The 16,917-nt window shown below is 36.7% G+C and overlaps 1 protein-coding gene across 7 annotated transcripts in view; it reads right to left on the bottom strand.

The window, feature by feature from the left end:
• The window catches only part of AP3B1 (adaptor related protein complex 3 subunit beta 1), a 291,912-nt gene that overhangs the window by 258,033 nt on the left and 16,962 nt on the right, over positions 1–16,917 (bottom strand). For all 7 annotated transcript variants that reach the window (XM_063811141.1, XM_517689.8, XM_016953105.4 and 4 more), the window contains exon 2: positions 5,926–6,001. In XM_063811141.1, the coding sequence (XP_063667211.1) occupies positions 5,926–6,001 (76 nt within the window). The remainder of the gene's footprint in view (positions 1–5,925; positions 6,002–16,917) is intronic.

Below are 16,917 nucleotides of genomic sequence, written 5' to 3'. Positions count from 1 at the left end.
CTGGCTAATTTTTGTATTTTTAGTAGAGACGAGATCTGTCTTTTTAGTAGAGACCACCGTGTTGGCCAGGCTTGTCTCAAACTCCTGACCTCAAGTAATCCGCCCACCTCGACCTCCCAAAGTGCTGGGATTACAGGCGTGAGCCACCACACCCAGCCATTTGGTAGGTTTTTAATGGTTGAGTTGTGGGAGTTCTTTATATATTCTGGATATCAATCCTTTATCAGATATATGATTTGCAAATATTTTCTTGTATTCTATGGGTTGCCTTTTCACTTTGTTGACAAGAGTCCTATGATGCACACAAGTTTTAATTTTGATAAAATCCAAATAATCTACTTTTTTTTTACTGTTCTTGTTTTAGTGTTGTATCTAAGAATCCTATGCCAAATCCAATGTCATGAAGCTTTTTCTCTATGCTTTCTTCTAAGAGTTTTATAGTTTTAGCTCTTACATTTAGGTCTTTGATCCATTTTGGTTTATTTTTATTTATGGTGTGATACAGAAAGAAATCCAACACCATTTTCTTGCATATATATATAATCCAGTTTCCCCAACATTATTTGTTGAAAAGACTGTCCTTTCCCAATTGATTGATCTGGCACCATTACCAAAAATCATTTGACCATTTACGTCAGGGTTGATTTCTGAGCTCCCTATTGTGTTCCATTGGTCTATACGTCGTCCGTCTTTATTCCAGTACCACAATGTCTTCACTACTATGCTTTGTCATAGGTTTTGAAATCAGGAAGTATGAGACATTCAATTTTGTTCTTTCTTTTTTTTTTTTTTTTTGAGACAGGGTTTTGAGATGGGGTCTCGCTCTGTTGCCCAGGCTGGAGTGCAGTGGCATGAACACAGCTCACTCCAAGCGATACCACAACCTCAGCCTCCCAAGCAGCTGGGACCACAGGCACAGGTAGTAATTTTTTTCTTATTATTAGTTTTGTGGAGACAAGGTCTTGCTATGTAGTCTAGGCTGGTCTAAAACTCCTGGGCTCAAATGATCCTCCTGCCTCAGCTTCCCAAAGTGCTGGGATTACAAGCATGAGCCACTGTGCCCAGCCAATTTTGCTCTTTTTCAAGGTTGTTTTGGCTATTCAGGGACTCATGGGATTCTATATAAATTTTAGGATGAATTTTTTTCTATTTTTGCCAAGCACATCATTGGCATTTTGATAGGAATTGCATTGAATATACAGATCATTTTGACATCTTAACAATATTAGTCTTCCAACCCAGAAACATAGATGTCTTTCCATTTATTTGTGTCTTCTTTAATTTTTCTCAGTAATGTTTCAGTGTACAAGTCTTTCATCTCCTTGGTTAAGCTTATTCCTGAATATTTTATTCTTTTTGATGCTATTATAAATGAATATTTGTTTAATTTTACTTTCAAATTGTTCATTGTTAATGTGTAGAAATGCAAGTCATTTTGGTGTGTTGCTTTTCTATCCTGCAACTTTGGTAAACTTGCGTATTGGTTGTAACAGTTTTTTGTGGAATCTTTAGGGTTTTCTACATATAAGATGATGTGAATAAAAATAATTTTACTTCTTCCTTTTCCATTTGGATGTCTTTTATTTCTTTTTCTTGCATGATTGTTCTGGCTACAATTTCCAATACTGTGTTGCACAGAAGTGGTAAAAGCAAGCATCCTTGTTTCTGACCTTGGAGTAAAAGATTTCAGTCTTTCACTACTGAGTATGATGCTAGTTTTGGGTTTTCCACACCTGCTCTTTAACAGATAGGTTGAGGTAGTTTCCTCCTATTCCTAGTTTGTTGAGTACTTTTATCATCAAACTGTATTAAATTTTGTCAAATATTTCTCCGAATAAATTGAGATGATTGTGAGGGATTTTTCCCTTTCCTTCTGTTAATGTGGTATATTACAATGACTGAATTTTGTGTTATTTTTAAATTACAGTCGTGCCACGTTTTGGTCAAGGAGGGACCACATATATAATCTTATTGTAAGATTATAATACTGTATCTTTACTGTAACTTTCTATGTTTAGATACATTTAGATACACAAATACTTACCATTGTGTTACAACTGCCTACAGTATTCAGTACAGTAACATGCTGTACAGATTTATAGCCTAGGAAGAATAGACTATGCCATATAGCCTAAGTGTGTAGTAAGCTTGTGTAAGTATACTAGGTTGTGTAAGTACTCTATAAGGTTCACACCAACAAACTGCCTAAGGATGCACTTCTCAGAAAGCATCCCTGTCATTAAGCGATGCATGACTCTAAGTGATGCATGACTGTATTGAATAATAATCTAGATCCAAAAATTCACATAATTTTTAAACCCAGTTTTTTGAAAAAGGATGAAATTATGTTTAATTTTTAATTTCCACTGGTCATTCTTCAAAGCAATAAAGATGAGATAAAAGTTCAGAATTTTGAATTTACAGAAAACTGCTAGCTAATTCACAGGTAACAAAAACAGAAAGAAAAGGTTTCAAAGGGTTTCAGACCCAAAAGTAACTCTTAAGAATCAACAGTCAAGAATAAATGGAGATACAGAAAGTTAACTGACCCTTATTTTGTATTCCAGAGACTACATTGGAGCAAAGCTGATAGAAAACCCACTAAAGTTCTACAGGTGTCACATCACCAGTAAAACCTCAGGCCTGATAACCAGGAATTCATCCTGATGCACACTAATACTGCAGAAAAATCTTGGTCTTTTAAACAATTTCCAACCCAATAATTTTTTAAAAGATGCAAGCAACAGCCCCAAGTTGAATCCTTTAAAGCATACATAGAACCAAAGCATTGTTATTGAAGGAAGAAAGGGAAAGAACAAGGGATAAACAGTCCGTCTGGAAAGATTTATACAAAACTATTTATTACAGTCATTAACTCAAAACAGTATACCACCTGACTCAGCTAATTTTCCTGTTTTGACAAAAATTTTAAGCATCATAGATCAATTGTAATTTTTCCAGTTGGCTTATTAAAATTTCTTTCCATGGTTTCTGCTTGCATTCCTGCAGGGCATAGACCTGCACTACCATGCAAAGTAGGGACTGCCCTTATTTATTTCTTTAAACTATGGCTCTTACATCCCATTAAGGTAATTTATTTCACTAAATCCTTGGATACTATTTAAAATTTCTGTCAAAGCATTAATAACTCTTTTACTGTCAGTTATAAATTTATAGGAAAGTGAAAAAATAATAAAAATCAATATTTAGTATACTATAACTTAAAACGTTAGAAAAATTGAAAATTAACTTGGCCAGGCACATTGGCTCACACCTATAATCCCAGCACTTTGAAAGGCTGAGGTGGGAAGATCAAGTAAAACCAAGAGTTCTACACCAGCCTGGGCAATATAGCAAGACCCTGTCTCTACAAAAAATAAAAATAAAAAAATTAGCTGGGCATAGTGGTACACATCTGTAGTCCCTGCTACTCAGAAGGCTGAGGTGGGAGGATCGCTTGGGCTCAGGAGTTCAAAGCTGCAATGTGTTACAACTGCACAACTGTACTCCAGCCTGGACAACAGAGCAAGACCCTGTCTCTAAAAAAACAAAAAAAAGGCAAAGAAAATGAACTTATCAAGAGTGGTTTGAACAGAACTTGTTCTCTTATCAGTGTTTAACTCATGATACTGAGGAAGAATCTTTCGTATTCCTCAGTAAATTATCATGCTCCTTTCTAAGTCTGGATCAGCTTCCAACATTTTACCCTTTGCATTTTCAATGTTCTCAACTATCTCCTAGAGTTCCTTTAATGAATGTGAGGTCTTCTGACAGCATCACTTCCTCTGAGACAGCTTCATGCTCTTCAACAAAATCACTTTCATCATTTATGTTGGTTGAAAATCTCACCTTACCAAGTTCCTCCAGCTACAAATTCAGTCTCTTAAAAACGTGTAACGTGGCCGGGCGCGGTGGCTCACGCCTGTAATCCCAGCACTTTGGGAGGCCGAGGCGGGCGGATCACGAGGTCAGGAGATCGAGACCATCCTGGCTAACACGGTGAAACCCCGTCTCTACTAAAAATACAAAAAATTAGCCGGGCGTGGTAGCGGGCGCCTGTAGTCCCAGCTACTCGGGAGGCTGAGGCAGGAGAATGGCGTGAACCCGGGAGGCGGAGCTTGCAGTGAGCCGAGATCGCGCCACTGCACTCCAGCCTGGGCGACAGAGCGAGACTCCGTCTCAAAAAAAAAAAAAAAAACGTGTAACGTGAGTAGTTCCACAGCCAGCTACTTCTGTATAACTTCATTTATATTCTACCTGATTTTCATTACATGTTATCACTTTTCATTTCTTTGCTGTATTTTCACTTTGTTGGGCAAATGCCTCTTTCAATTATTCATTTCTGTAAAATGTCACATGTGTTTCTTACTGGGAGACAAAGAGGCAACACAACTACATGCTTTGTTGTCTGTGCATAAACTGAGTAACAGATGCACAGTGACCAATCACTGACAGATTCTGAAAGAAGTGACATGATTGATCATGGATCATGATACATGTTTGTAATTTACATAGTTATTTGTAGAATGAAGAGCTAGCAGTCAAGTTTGTACATTATCCAAGTACACAATTAATACACCATGGTAAATGAAATTTGAACCATATTGTTAGGGGATTGGTGTCACTTAACTAAACTGTAGTAACTGAAATTCATATGTATAAAAGCCATGCAAAGCAAGAACTGCCTGCCCATAAATACCCCTATGTATAGAGCATAACATTAACAAATCAAAAATTTACAATGGAATCCTCAAAATTGCCCCTTTACTGCCAAATGACATAAACATGAAAGCAAGGATCGAGTCACTTACAGATGTCCTACAGATACAATTAGTACTTGACTTTAATATATTTGATTTTCATACCACCTCACTTTTTAACAGAGCATGCTGATACCTGTTATTTGGACTTCAATATATCAAGAAAGGAAAAGAGATCTGAAGCTCTCATACGATGGCACTGCCTGCTGGAAAACAGTATTGTTTTAGTTGTGTCATCGCCTTATTACAGTAGTTTATTTAAGCAATTATGCAAATGTATTCAATTTTGACCTTATTATATAAAATTAAGTGGAAAATAAAATCAGCAATGGTGGTGATAAAAAGGATAGTGTTAATAAGAAAATTCAGTTTTATGAATTTGATTCCAGCGAAACAAAAGCAAAACTCCTGAGCATCAGATAGTCACTGGAATTAAGCAAGTTTTTTCTCTGTGAATGTGGAAAATCAAATGAGTACGTACAGAGAGTGCAACATAAATTGCAAAACTATTTTACTAAAGATGGTATATACAACTAGAACCCTGGAAAAATAAAAAATTAAAATTAAAACATTAAAAATAATTAAGGAACTATATTATATCTTTAATTCTCTGGCAATAGAATCCTCATAACTTATTAATCAATTGTTTATGTTTTGCTTTACAGCTGAACACTGGTGAATGCTCTTATATTTAATAATATTTATTAGAAGTTCTAGGCTTCTAAACTGAATAAAGTGTTTCTATTGGTAGTAAGAGGATTTGAAAAACAGATGAAAGTATGCTCAGAACATTTAGGCTGTGAAAGGACAAAAAAAATCATTCTTTAGTATCCCTCTGTGTAGGAAGTCAAAATAGCTTGTATATCATCTTATTTTGTCTTCAAAATGACTAACTACCTCATTCTCATAGTGGAAATACCTTGAAATTAGATACAGGGAAATTAAAACAGAGAAAAGATAAAATTAAAACCTAAGTTTCTTGATTTTTGACACTTCAATAATGTACTTTTTTCTTTAACATTTTTGGACAGGAAATTCTAAGTTAATATTAAGGGCAAACAGAATATTAGACTTGGTATTTAACATATTTTTATATATATATATAATAATATGATCACTGCTTGTCCATTTTTCCAAAATTGAAGTAAATGAGTATTTTACCTACCCCAACAATCCGCTTCATAGCATCCAGTTTAGCAGAATCTTTGTTGCTCTCTAACATTTGCTTTAGATCTTCATTCCTATTACAAAAGAGAAGAAAAAAATCCATACTTTGATTTTTATATTAGATAGCTTAAAATATATCATTTTCACAAGAATTAGAAGTAATATCATAGGCAATGTTAAATAACTGCAGCAAGAAGGTGGCCATCTGCAGGCCAGAGAGAAAGGCCTCAGCAGAAACCAAACCCGCCAACACCTTGATCTTGTACTCCCAGGCATTAATTGTGAAAAAATTAATTTCTGCTGATTAAGCCACCCAGTCTGTGGCATTTTGTTATGGCAGCTCTAGCAAACTAATACAAGGGTTAAATATTACAAACTGTCATTGCAAGAAAAAAATAAGTAAAAGCTAAGCACATTTTTTTAAAAGGAATAAATGCAATGAAATTTATTATGAAAAAAATGAGCCTTACTTTCCAAACAGCTCATAAAATTAAATGCAATGGTGACCAGTAGAGAAGACAAAATACAATTAAATAATTAAAACACCTACTTCTTCCTAATTAAAAATACAGCTTGAAAATATTTAAACAGTAGAGGTAGTAATAAATAAAAACTGTCTCTGAGAACATACAACTACTACACATACTATAAATGTTCACTTTAAGGAATTTAGGATCCCTGCATAAAACTTTTCAGGCTCTTTCAGATTTCACAGGTAACAGAAAAGGGAGAGAAATTAATGGAACTATATATGTAACTGTATTTTGTTCTTCTACTTTTTGCTGTATTTTCCTATTTACTTAATGACTATGTATACTTTTATAATGAAAAACCTAAACCCTCAAAGAAACCTTAAAAAAATCTTACTGAAGTTAGGTAAGAAGAAAAAAGAATTCGATAGGAACTAAATAGAAAGGAAATGTGGTCACACATACACACATGCCAAAAAAGAAAACAATTTTCTCCTGCTTGTTCCCCTTTTCTGTTCCCCAAAGTGTCCCATTATTCTCCTCTACCAGTTTTATCTGGAGAGAGAAGTGAGCAATGAAGAGGAATGAAGTGTCAATTTTTAGAACAGCCCAACCTCTAATTCCAGGCATAGTCTTACTCGTAAACTAATGGAAACTTGGTTTGCTCATCTAAAGCCCAAATTCCCAGAGTTCCCAGAACAAGCACCTGCTCTCTGAAACTAAAAACAAGAAAACAGAATCTCAATATTAAAGCTAAAGGTTTTGCTCTTCATGGTTAACAGAAAAGCTAGTCTTCAACAACAAATACTGCATTAATATAGGAAGAGAAACTAATAATTCTGAGGTTCAGGGAAGAGACAAGAAAAATCCTAGGCACTGTTTCAACCTGATGTAATATGCAGCTTCTCACATATGTCATAAGGATCTATTTAAAATTCTGATATAAATTACATGTTTCTTCCCAAATTCCTCTTTGCCTGTCACCAAAACAGTACAGATTTAGGAAAGTTAATACCATAACACGTACTTTACCCTCAAAATACATTAACTTTTATTAAGTTCTTTTAGGTCTACCTTCTTCATTACGTAGATTCAAATATGATCAGTTAACATGTATTACTGCATAAATCTTAGATACTGTTTTGCTAAATATCAATATTTGAGTCAAAATAATGCTGAATTAGCAATATTTTCCTCAACTCTTTGCTGAAAACCAATAGTTGTTTCAAATATATTCATTTTTAATTTACCTGTGTCTTCATTTACCTAGTTACCTGTAGCTTTCTAGCTTTGAGTATTAGGATACCAACTTTATTTTTACATAAGTGACATCTTGTGGTGTTAAATGGTATAACTTTTCCTCTCATGTTCAAAATAGGCCAGTTTTAAGTTTCAAAGGACAGAGAAGAATATATAACTGAACAGTTAAGGCAAATCTTACTATTACCAGGAAAGTCATTCTTATTTTAGCCCCAGAATGAACTAGTAACTATAACTGAAAAATAAAGTTTACCAGTTATATATAAGAACTAGGGATGTGTTAGGGCTATTATGTAGTGTAAATTACCTCTCTTTTTAATAAATCTATAATCCATAACTCATTAAAACCTTCTACTCCTTCTAAAGACAACATAAATTAAGGGGAAAATTAAGACTATGTAGTACTGTACACTATATCAGTGCTACTTAAAGTATGATCTGAGAAAGTCTCGTCCAAGAATCATGACTAATTCACAAATTTTTGTTACCAACCCATGAGGAGATAGGTACCAAAATTCAGAATAAGCACATTGAGAAACGTGACGGAACAATTTGACAATGTAATTTTATGTTTATTGAGTCTAATTTAAAAAGTGGGGCTTGTATTTTATTTTGTGTGCCTTTTTCATTTTATTTTTCTTTAATTTTATTATGTTTTTGTTTGTTTGTTCTTTCTTTTGAGACAGAGTCTCACTCTGTCACCCAGGCTGGAATGCAGTAGTGTGATCTCGGCTCACGCAACCTCCGCCTCCTGGATTCAAGTGATTCTCCTGCCTCAGCCTCCTGAGTAGCTGGGATTACAGGAGTGCATCACCACACCCAGCTAATTTTGTATTTTAAGTAGAGATGGGGTTTCATCATGTTGGCCAGGCTGGTCTCGAACTCCTGACCTCAGGTGATCCACCAACCTCGGCCTCCCAAAGTGCTATGATTACAGAAATGAGCCACCACGCCTGGCCCATTTTATTTTTCTAGTAATTTATTTTTTATTGTATTTTGTAGAAGTATCCATCAATATTGGACTGGAAATTTTAAAAAGAAAAAAAGAAAGGACTTTTACCATTTGAGAGCCCCACACTACAAAGTTACCTTCTTTTTCCTCAAAATTATGGTACACCAAAATTTATATACCATAGAAAGCAACACCTAAAACTTACATCCAGGAATCATGGACTAGAAAAGTGATAAGGAATAGCAATTTCCAATCAGAGATACATGCCCAAAAAAGGATGTATAAAAATATTCAACGAAGGGAAGGTTGGACCTTTATGGAGCCCTACCAAAAAATTCCAAAACACAGGCACCTCTTTAGGCATAGAGAACCACTCCAATAAAAGATGCTACTATCCAAGTGGTGCGCTGCAAATATGAATGGACGTGCAGAAAAAACGCTGGAAACAGAGTCAGAACTTACCATTTCCCAGTGCTAAGTAGCTAAAGGGAGTGGCCCTCATAATAATAATGTTTTTGTGCAAAACATTAAGGCTTAGGAACATTTTCAGTTCACTTAGGATCTAAGCTTCCCTTGCAGAGTGCTCAGAACTTTGGCTCTTTCTGTTGACATCTGATACCCATGACCACTACTCTTTCATCTTGAAATTCCCTCCTCCTTTTGATTCTGTAGCTCTATTCTCATCTGGTTCTCCATTCGCATTTGTGACACAGCAATGAACAAAAATGACAGAAAAACCCTTGCCCTCATAGGGATTTCATTCTATTAAGTAAAAGAAACAACAAACATAATAAGTAAGAAATTTTTAAGTCATGAGGTAATATAGGGGGAAAACTTTTGGCACAAAGCCTCCACTTAATAAATGCAACAGTGAATAGAAACAAAAAACTCCATTGCTAGTGTCTTTACCTGCTCACCCATCTATTAACTTTCTAGGCAGGGCACAGTGGCTCAAGCCTGTAATCCCAGCACTTTGGGAGGCTGAGGCGAGAGGATCACCTGAGGTCGGGAGTTTGAGACCAGCCTGACCAACATGAAGAAACCCCATCTCTACTAAAAATACAAAATTAGCCTGGCATGGTGGCACATGCCTGTAATCCCAGCTATTCAGGAGGCTGAGGCAGGATAATTGCTTGAATCTGGGAGGTGGAGGTTGCAGTGAGCCGAGATGGCACCATTACACTCCAGCCTGGGCAACAAGAGTGAAACTCCATCTCAAAAAACAAAAAACAAACAAACCTTCTAAAAGTCAGAATCATAAATTATCCAAATAAATATGAATATTCCTCCTATACTGTTCACAAGATTAAAAAGAAAAAAGCCTACAGACCCTTCCTCAACTCTTGGTAATCTCATTTACCTTTAATTTAAAATGTCTCTCACACAGGGTAACAAACAACGTCTTAATTTAAAAATCCAAGGTAAAATCTCATGAATAGTTTCAGATTATTCCTCTGTACTTGTGAGGACTAAACTCTGACTTTTTTCTCTCTTGCCCAAATTCCTAAGGGGCCTGAGGAGTCCTGCCCTACAAACCATAAATTCTCATCAGATGGATTTTAATTTAACCCTACATAACGTGGCTTACTTTCCAACCTGACTCTAGCATAACGTCACATGACATATAAAGAAGGCAATCAAAATATTTTACCCCAAAATATGCTTCTTTGCCATATTTTTGAACCGGCCCTGCAAAGCAGCCTTTTGTGGAAGAAAATCTGCATCTGTAAAGGATCTCTACAGAGTTTCCCCTTCCAGGCTCTAACAATTCTAAAGAGATTAACTGAGAGTCCAGCACTTTTAAAGATTTGAATAGGAAACATTTGCCATCTATTGTCTCTAAAGGCAGCCACCTAACAGAATTCATAAGAATCTTGGTTTCTACAGCCCTTTATCCTAACCCAGCCACACCTTTCTCTTGATCCCAGGTTTTTCAATAACAACTTAACTCTTTCAAGTAATTGCCAATCAGAAAATCTTTAAATCCACCTGTAACCTGTAAGCCCCCTGCTTCAAGCTGTCATGCCTTTCCCAACTGAGCCAATGTATACCTCACATGTACTAACTGATGTCTTACGTCTCCTTAAAAATATAAAATCAAGTTGTAACCCAACCACCTTGGGCACATGTTCTCAGGATCTCTTGAGGTCATGGTCACTCATATGTGGCTCAGAATAAACCTCTTCAATTATTTTACAAAGTTTGGCTCTTTCTGTTGACATCTGATACATATGACCATTACTCTTCCATCTTGAAATTCCCTCCTCCTTTAGATTCTGAAGCTCTATTCTCATCTGGTTCTCCATTCGCATTTGTGACACAGCAATGAACAAAAGTGATAGGAAAAACCCTTGCCCTCATAGGGATTTCATTCTATTAAGTAAAAGAAACAACAAACATAATAAATAAGACATTTTTAAGTCATAAGGTGATATAGGGGGAAAAAAACAGAGGAAAAGGATACAGAAAGGAAAGAAGGAGGCAATTTTAATAGCACAGTTTGAGTAAATTTTAAAAGTGACATCTGAACAAAGATTTTCAAATAAGAGAGTTAGTTATGCAGATATCATGGGGAGCAAAGGGGGATAGGGAGGATAAGCAGGTCAAATAACTCTAAAAGTTTTTGGTGTTAACTCTGAATAAATAAAGAACTGCAGGTTTTGAACACAGGAGAGTCATGATCTATTTAACAGGATCATTCTGGCTGCTACATTCAGAATATACTGTAGGGACTTCCATATCTGTCCATGACACTGTAGCTTACAAAAAACTAAACCTGCCATAGAAAATAACTATAAAAGCCGAAATACATACATATACACACATATATGTATGCATATACATATACACACACACAAGTACTCTTAAGGGGCCATGATCCTTGAAAGAAGAGAAGCACAAAAAGTGAGCCCCTAGGCCAGGACAGTGGCTCACACCTATTAATATAATCCCAGCAGTTTGGGAGGCCGAGGCTAGCGGATAGCTTGACCTCAGGAGTTTGAGACCAGCCTGGGCAACATGGTGAGACTCCATCTTTACTAAAAACACAAAAAGTAGCCAGGTGTGGTGACATGAGCCTGTAATCCCAGCTGCTCAGAGACACGGTGGGAGAATCTTGAGCACAAGAGGGTAAGGCTGCAATGAACCATGATGATGCCACTGCACTGTGGCCTGGGTGACAGAGTAAGAACCTATCTCTCTCAAGGGAAAAAAAGAGCTCCTCATTCACACCAGCTTTTTCCCTCAGTACATTTCCCAAATTGCCATGTGGGAGAACAGAACCCAAGGAGAAGTCACAGTCTTAATAACTTGAGGAGACAAATGTTGAATTCCAGGGCTGCCACAATGACTGAGACTTGAAGGACAAAATTACAGAGGAGGGAACCAGAGACAAGGTACACAAAAATCTGTGTGCAAAATGTTGGCTGCAATTCCTAAGGCAAGACTCCAGGAAACACAACAAAAAACAGCAGCTGTCAAGTCTGTCCTCAGAAGAGAGGCTTTGGTGAATGCCCTGGACTTTCCATTAAGATTACTGAAGAGCCACACAGAGTGCTAAGGAAGATGCCCGAGGAGTATAAGAAAAAGTTCCATAAACAAGACCTTAAAAAGTCTAAAACTGAGCTTTGACAAGATCAGAATGATCTGCTTACATTCTATTTGCTTGGCTGGAAAAAAAAACAAAAACAAAAACCCAGCCCTGTATGGAAGAAGCTATCACCCAAAGCTTCATCAATCATTTTTATCCTAAATACCTAGCATCTGATCAAAACTTACGAGACATACTAAAAACAGGATGAAATTACCCCCGCCCAAAAAAGAAAAAAAGGAAAAAAAAAAAAAAAACCAGAGGCAGATCCACGAGTGACTCAGATACCAGAGTTATCACACAGGGATTTTAAAATAATTACAATTAATATGGTCAGAAAAATGTAGAAGAGATGGACAAAACAGATGAAACAACACAGAAATCAACAATTAGCAGAATCCATACAAAACAACCAAATGGACATTCAGAACTGAAAAGCATAGTATACGAAATTAAGAACTCATTAGATAGGTTTAATGGCAGACTGGAAATAGGAGAAAAAAAGGATTATCGAACTTGAAGGCAGGTCAAGAGAAAATATACAAATTGAAGCACAGAGAAATAAAAGAATGGAAAAAATAGAACAGAGCATCAGAGGCATATGAGATAAAGGTAAAATTTCTAACATACCTCTAATTAGAGTTCCAAAGAGAAAAGAGAGTATGAAACAAAAGCAGTATTTGAAGAGATAATGGTTAAGAATTGTTCTGAACCTATGAAAAACATAAACCCACATATTTAAAAATCTTAGAAAAAAAGGACAAACATAAAACTACACCAGGTACAGCATAGTCAAACTGCTGAAAACAAGAAACAATGAGAAAAATCTTAAAAGCATCCAGAGGCTGAGCATGGTGAATCATGCCTATAATCGAGCACTTTGGGAGGCCAATGCAAGAGGATTGCTTAAGGCCAGGAGTTCAAGACCAGTCTGGGCACAACATAGTGAGGCCCAGTCTCTACAAAAAATATTTTTAAAAAATTAGCTGGGCATGATAGTGTGCACCTATAATCCTAGCTACTCAGAAGGCTGAGGCAAGAGGATTGTTTGAGCCCAGGAGTTCAAGGCTGCAGTGAGCTATGATTACACCACTGCACTCAGCCTGGGTGAGACCCTATCTTTTTTTAAAAAAAAAGGCATCCAGAAAATCACCTTGAGACAGGAGTCAACAAACGTAAAGGGCCAGAAAGTAAATATTTTAAGTTTTACCAGCCATACCATCTCTGATGTAACTAGTCAACTCTGCTATTGCACAATGAAAGCATCTATAGATAATACAAAAACAAATGGGCATGGTTGTGTTCTAATAAAACTTTATGTACATAAACAGATGGGTGGTTTGCTGGTCCCTACCTTAAAAGGAATAACATTTCAACAGACATTACAAAGGCCAAAAGATATCGGAATGACATATTTAAAGGGCTGAAAGAGAAAAGAATGCCAACATAGAATTCCATACCCAGGATATTAAAAATATTCTTTATTTCACTAAAGGTGAAATAAAGTGGTTTTCAAACAAATAAAAGCTGAAGATCTGCTGTCTGGACATAGGGTATCATTTCAAAAGGAAAATAATTTTACATTTATATGCAATTTATACAGATTCTAAATTTACAGTTTCCATATGTAAAGCAAATGCTGACAGACTCATGGAAGAAAAACACACATCCATAATCATGATCGGCAATTTTTTTTTTTTTTTGGGGACAGAGTCTTGCTCTGTCACCAGGTTGGAGTGCGGTGGTGCAATCTCAGCTCACTGCAACCTCCGCCTCCCGGGTTCAAGCAATTTCCCTGCCTCAGCCTCCCAAGTAGCTGGGATTATAGGCACGCGCCACCACACCCAGCTAATTTTTTGTATTTTAGTAGAGACAGGTTTCACCATGTTGACTAATATGGTCTCAATCTCCTGACCTCGTGATCCACCTACCTCGGCCTTCCAAAGTGCTGGATAACAGGCATGAGCCACTGCCCCCGGCCATGATTGGCAATTTTAACACACCTCTCAGTAACTGGCAGAACCAGGAAACAAAAAATTCAATACAGGTGTAAAAAATTCGAACAACATAATTAAACAACTTAAACTTACAAGCATAGAACAATATATCCAACAACTGCAGAATAAACATTCTTTTCAATTGTACATAGGACATTTACCAAAATAGACTATATGCTGGATAAGGTTTCAACAAATTTGAAAGGTATAAGAATCAGAGTATGTGGAATCTAAATAGAAATCAATAATTAAAAAATAAAATAAAAACTAAAAAGTGCTCACATAATGGTAATTTTTTTTTTTTTGAGATAGGGTCTTGCTCTATTGCCCAGGCTGGAGTGCAGTAGTATGATCACAGCTCACTGCAGCCTCAAACTCCTAAGCTCATGAGATCCTCCCACCTCAGCCTCCCAAGTAGCTGGGGCTACAGGCATGTGCTACCTTGCCTGGCTAATGTTTTTTTATTTTTTGTAGAGATAGAGTCTCCCTATGTTGTCCAGGCTGATCTTGAACTTTTGAACTCAAGCAATCCTCCCACCTCAGTCTCCAAAAATGCTAGGATTGCAAGTGTGAGCCACCATGCCAGCCTGCAACATACTTTGTGATTTGACAAAGTGCAACATTTCATAACTTGTGGGATGCAGCTAAAGCAATATTTAGAAGCAAATTTAGGCTGGGGGAGGTGACTCATGCCTGTAATCCCAGCATTTTGGGAGACCAAGGCAGGAGGATCACTTGAGCTCAGCAGTTCAAGACCAGCCTAGGCAACATAACAAAGACGCTATCTCCACAAAAAATCCAAAAATTAGTTGGACTTGGTGGCATACACCTACAGTCCTAGTTACTCAAGAGGCTGAGGTGGGAGGATTGCTTGAGCCCAGGAGTTCAAGACCAGCCTGGGCAACACGGCAAGACCCTTTCACCACAAAAAAATCAAAAAATTAGTCAGGCATGGTGGCATGCACCTTTAGTCCCAGCTACTCAGGAGGCTGAGGTAGGAGGACCACTTGAGTCTGGGAAGCTGAGGCGGCAGTGAGCCAAGATCGCACCATTTCACTTCAACATGAGTGACAGAGCAAGACCCTGCCCCTAAAAAAAAAAAAAGAAGAAGAAGAAGCAAATTTATATTTCTAATTACAATACAAAATCAGAAAGATTAAAAATCAATGATCTAAGTTTCCATCTCAGAATGCTAGGAAAAAAAACAGCAAATTGAACTCAAAGTACAAGTAATAAAATAATAAAGATACAAGAAGAATTTAATAAAACAGACTAACATGTTTTGCATTTATAGTGTATTATTAACTTATTTAGCTACCTGGTATTATTTTCTGAAGCTTTTATCTTAGTATCACAAAGCCTCTATGAAACAAAACTACAATAGAGAAAAATCAACAAAACTAAAAGCTGATGTCTATTTCAAATAGGTTGTCATGAAGACTTAATAAAATCATAAAGCACTTATCACTGGGCCTAGCACATTTATTTATCCAACATCCATTATATGCCAGAAGCTGCTCTAAGTACTGAAGTCCCTGAATATTCTAGGACCTAAATTTTAACAAACAAGGAATTGGTGGGAGGGAGTTTAAGGGGAATGACAGGAAAAAAAGGAGAAGGGAGGGAAGGAAAGAGGGAGACAGCGAGGCAGAGAAGGAAGAAAGCAGGGAGGAACAAAAACATAAAGAAAGATCAGATAAGTAGTACAGAAACAATTAAAATAAGGAATGCAATAAAGTAAGACTGGGTGATCACAAAAGACCTCCACGGATAAGTGATCCGAGGTCTCGAAGTACAAGGAGACAACCAAAGAAATCATACAAGATAACAGAGCAAGAACAAGCTTGGCTATAAAGAACCCAAAAGAAGATCTATGAAGGGCCTCTAAAGGTAGGCTGAAGCAGGTTACATTCCTTACCGGTCCATAACAGATACACAATAAACATTAGTTGAAAAAACAAATGAAAGCAGGCTATATACTAAACTTGTTTCTTAGAAAGACACAGAAGAACCCTTTCACTGTAAAGTCTCAAAAGGATCCATGATCCCAATAAAAGTTAAAAACCAAGCATATATCTTCCATGTCTTCATATCATTCATATGCGTATTAAAAGCCATGATGTCATACAGACATCACAGGACATCTTCATATTTGCCATGATCTTTATCAATGCCCTCAGCTACTTGGCCTCTTGGTAGGCAGCAGGAAGTATGTTTTACCTTTGCTCAGGAGATTAGGAATGTCTTCTAGAATGTGACAATTCAGTAGTATATTTGTTAATGTTTCCTTTTATTGCTTCTGAGACTCCCCCAATCTTAATCTTCTATACAAAGTGGCATTTTTGGTTTACAGTGTTTTTAAACAGTGAAAAGGAACTTTTTGCCTGTTACAAATTTTATGCATCACCATATATAAACTAAACTATGTCAGTGGCTCTATGAGATTTCCTGTAAAACTTTTTTCCTACAAATAGATAAATTCACACAGGTATGCAAAAACTTATGTTGAAATATTGTTTTTATGTGATGAAAAGTGAAATCAATCAAATGCCCCTCCAAAAGGGGACTAATTAATTATGAGGAACTATTACACAGTGGTTTAAAACAGGGGTCCTCAACCCCCAGGCCACAGAACATCACCCATCTGTGGCTTGTTAGAAACCAGGATGCCACACAGCAGGCAAGTGGCAGATGAGGAGTATTATTGCCTGAGCTCCGCCTC

The sequence above is a fragment of the Pan troglodytes genome, chromosome 4 (assembly GCF_028858775.2).
Source record: "Pan troglodytes isolate AG18354 chromosome 4, NHGRI_mPanTro3-v2.0_pri, whole genome shotgun sequence".
Taxonomy (NCBI): Eukaryota; Metazoa; Chordata; class Mammalia; order Primates; family Hominidae; genus Pan; species Pan troglodytes.
This window is presented reverse-complemented; position numbering and strand designations above follow the sequence as displayed.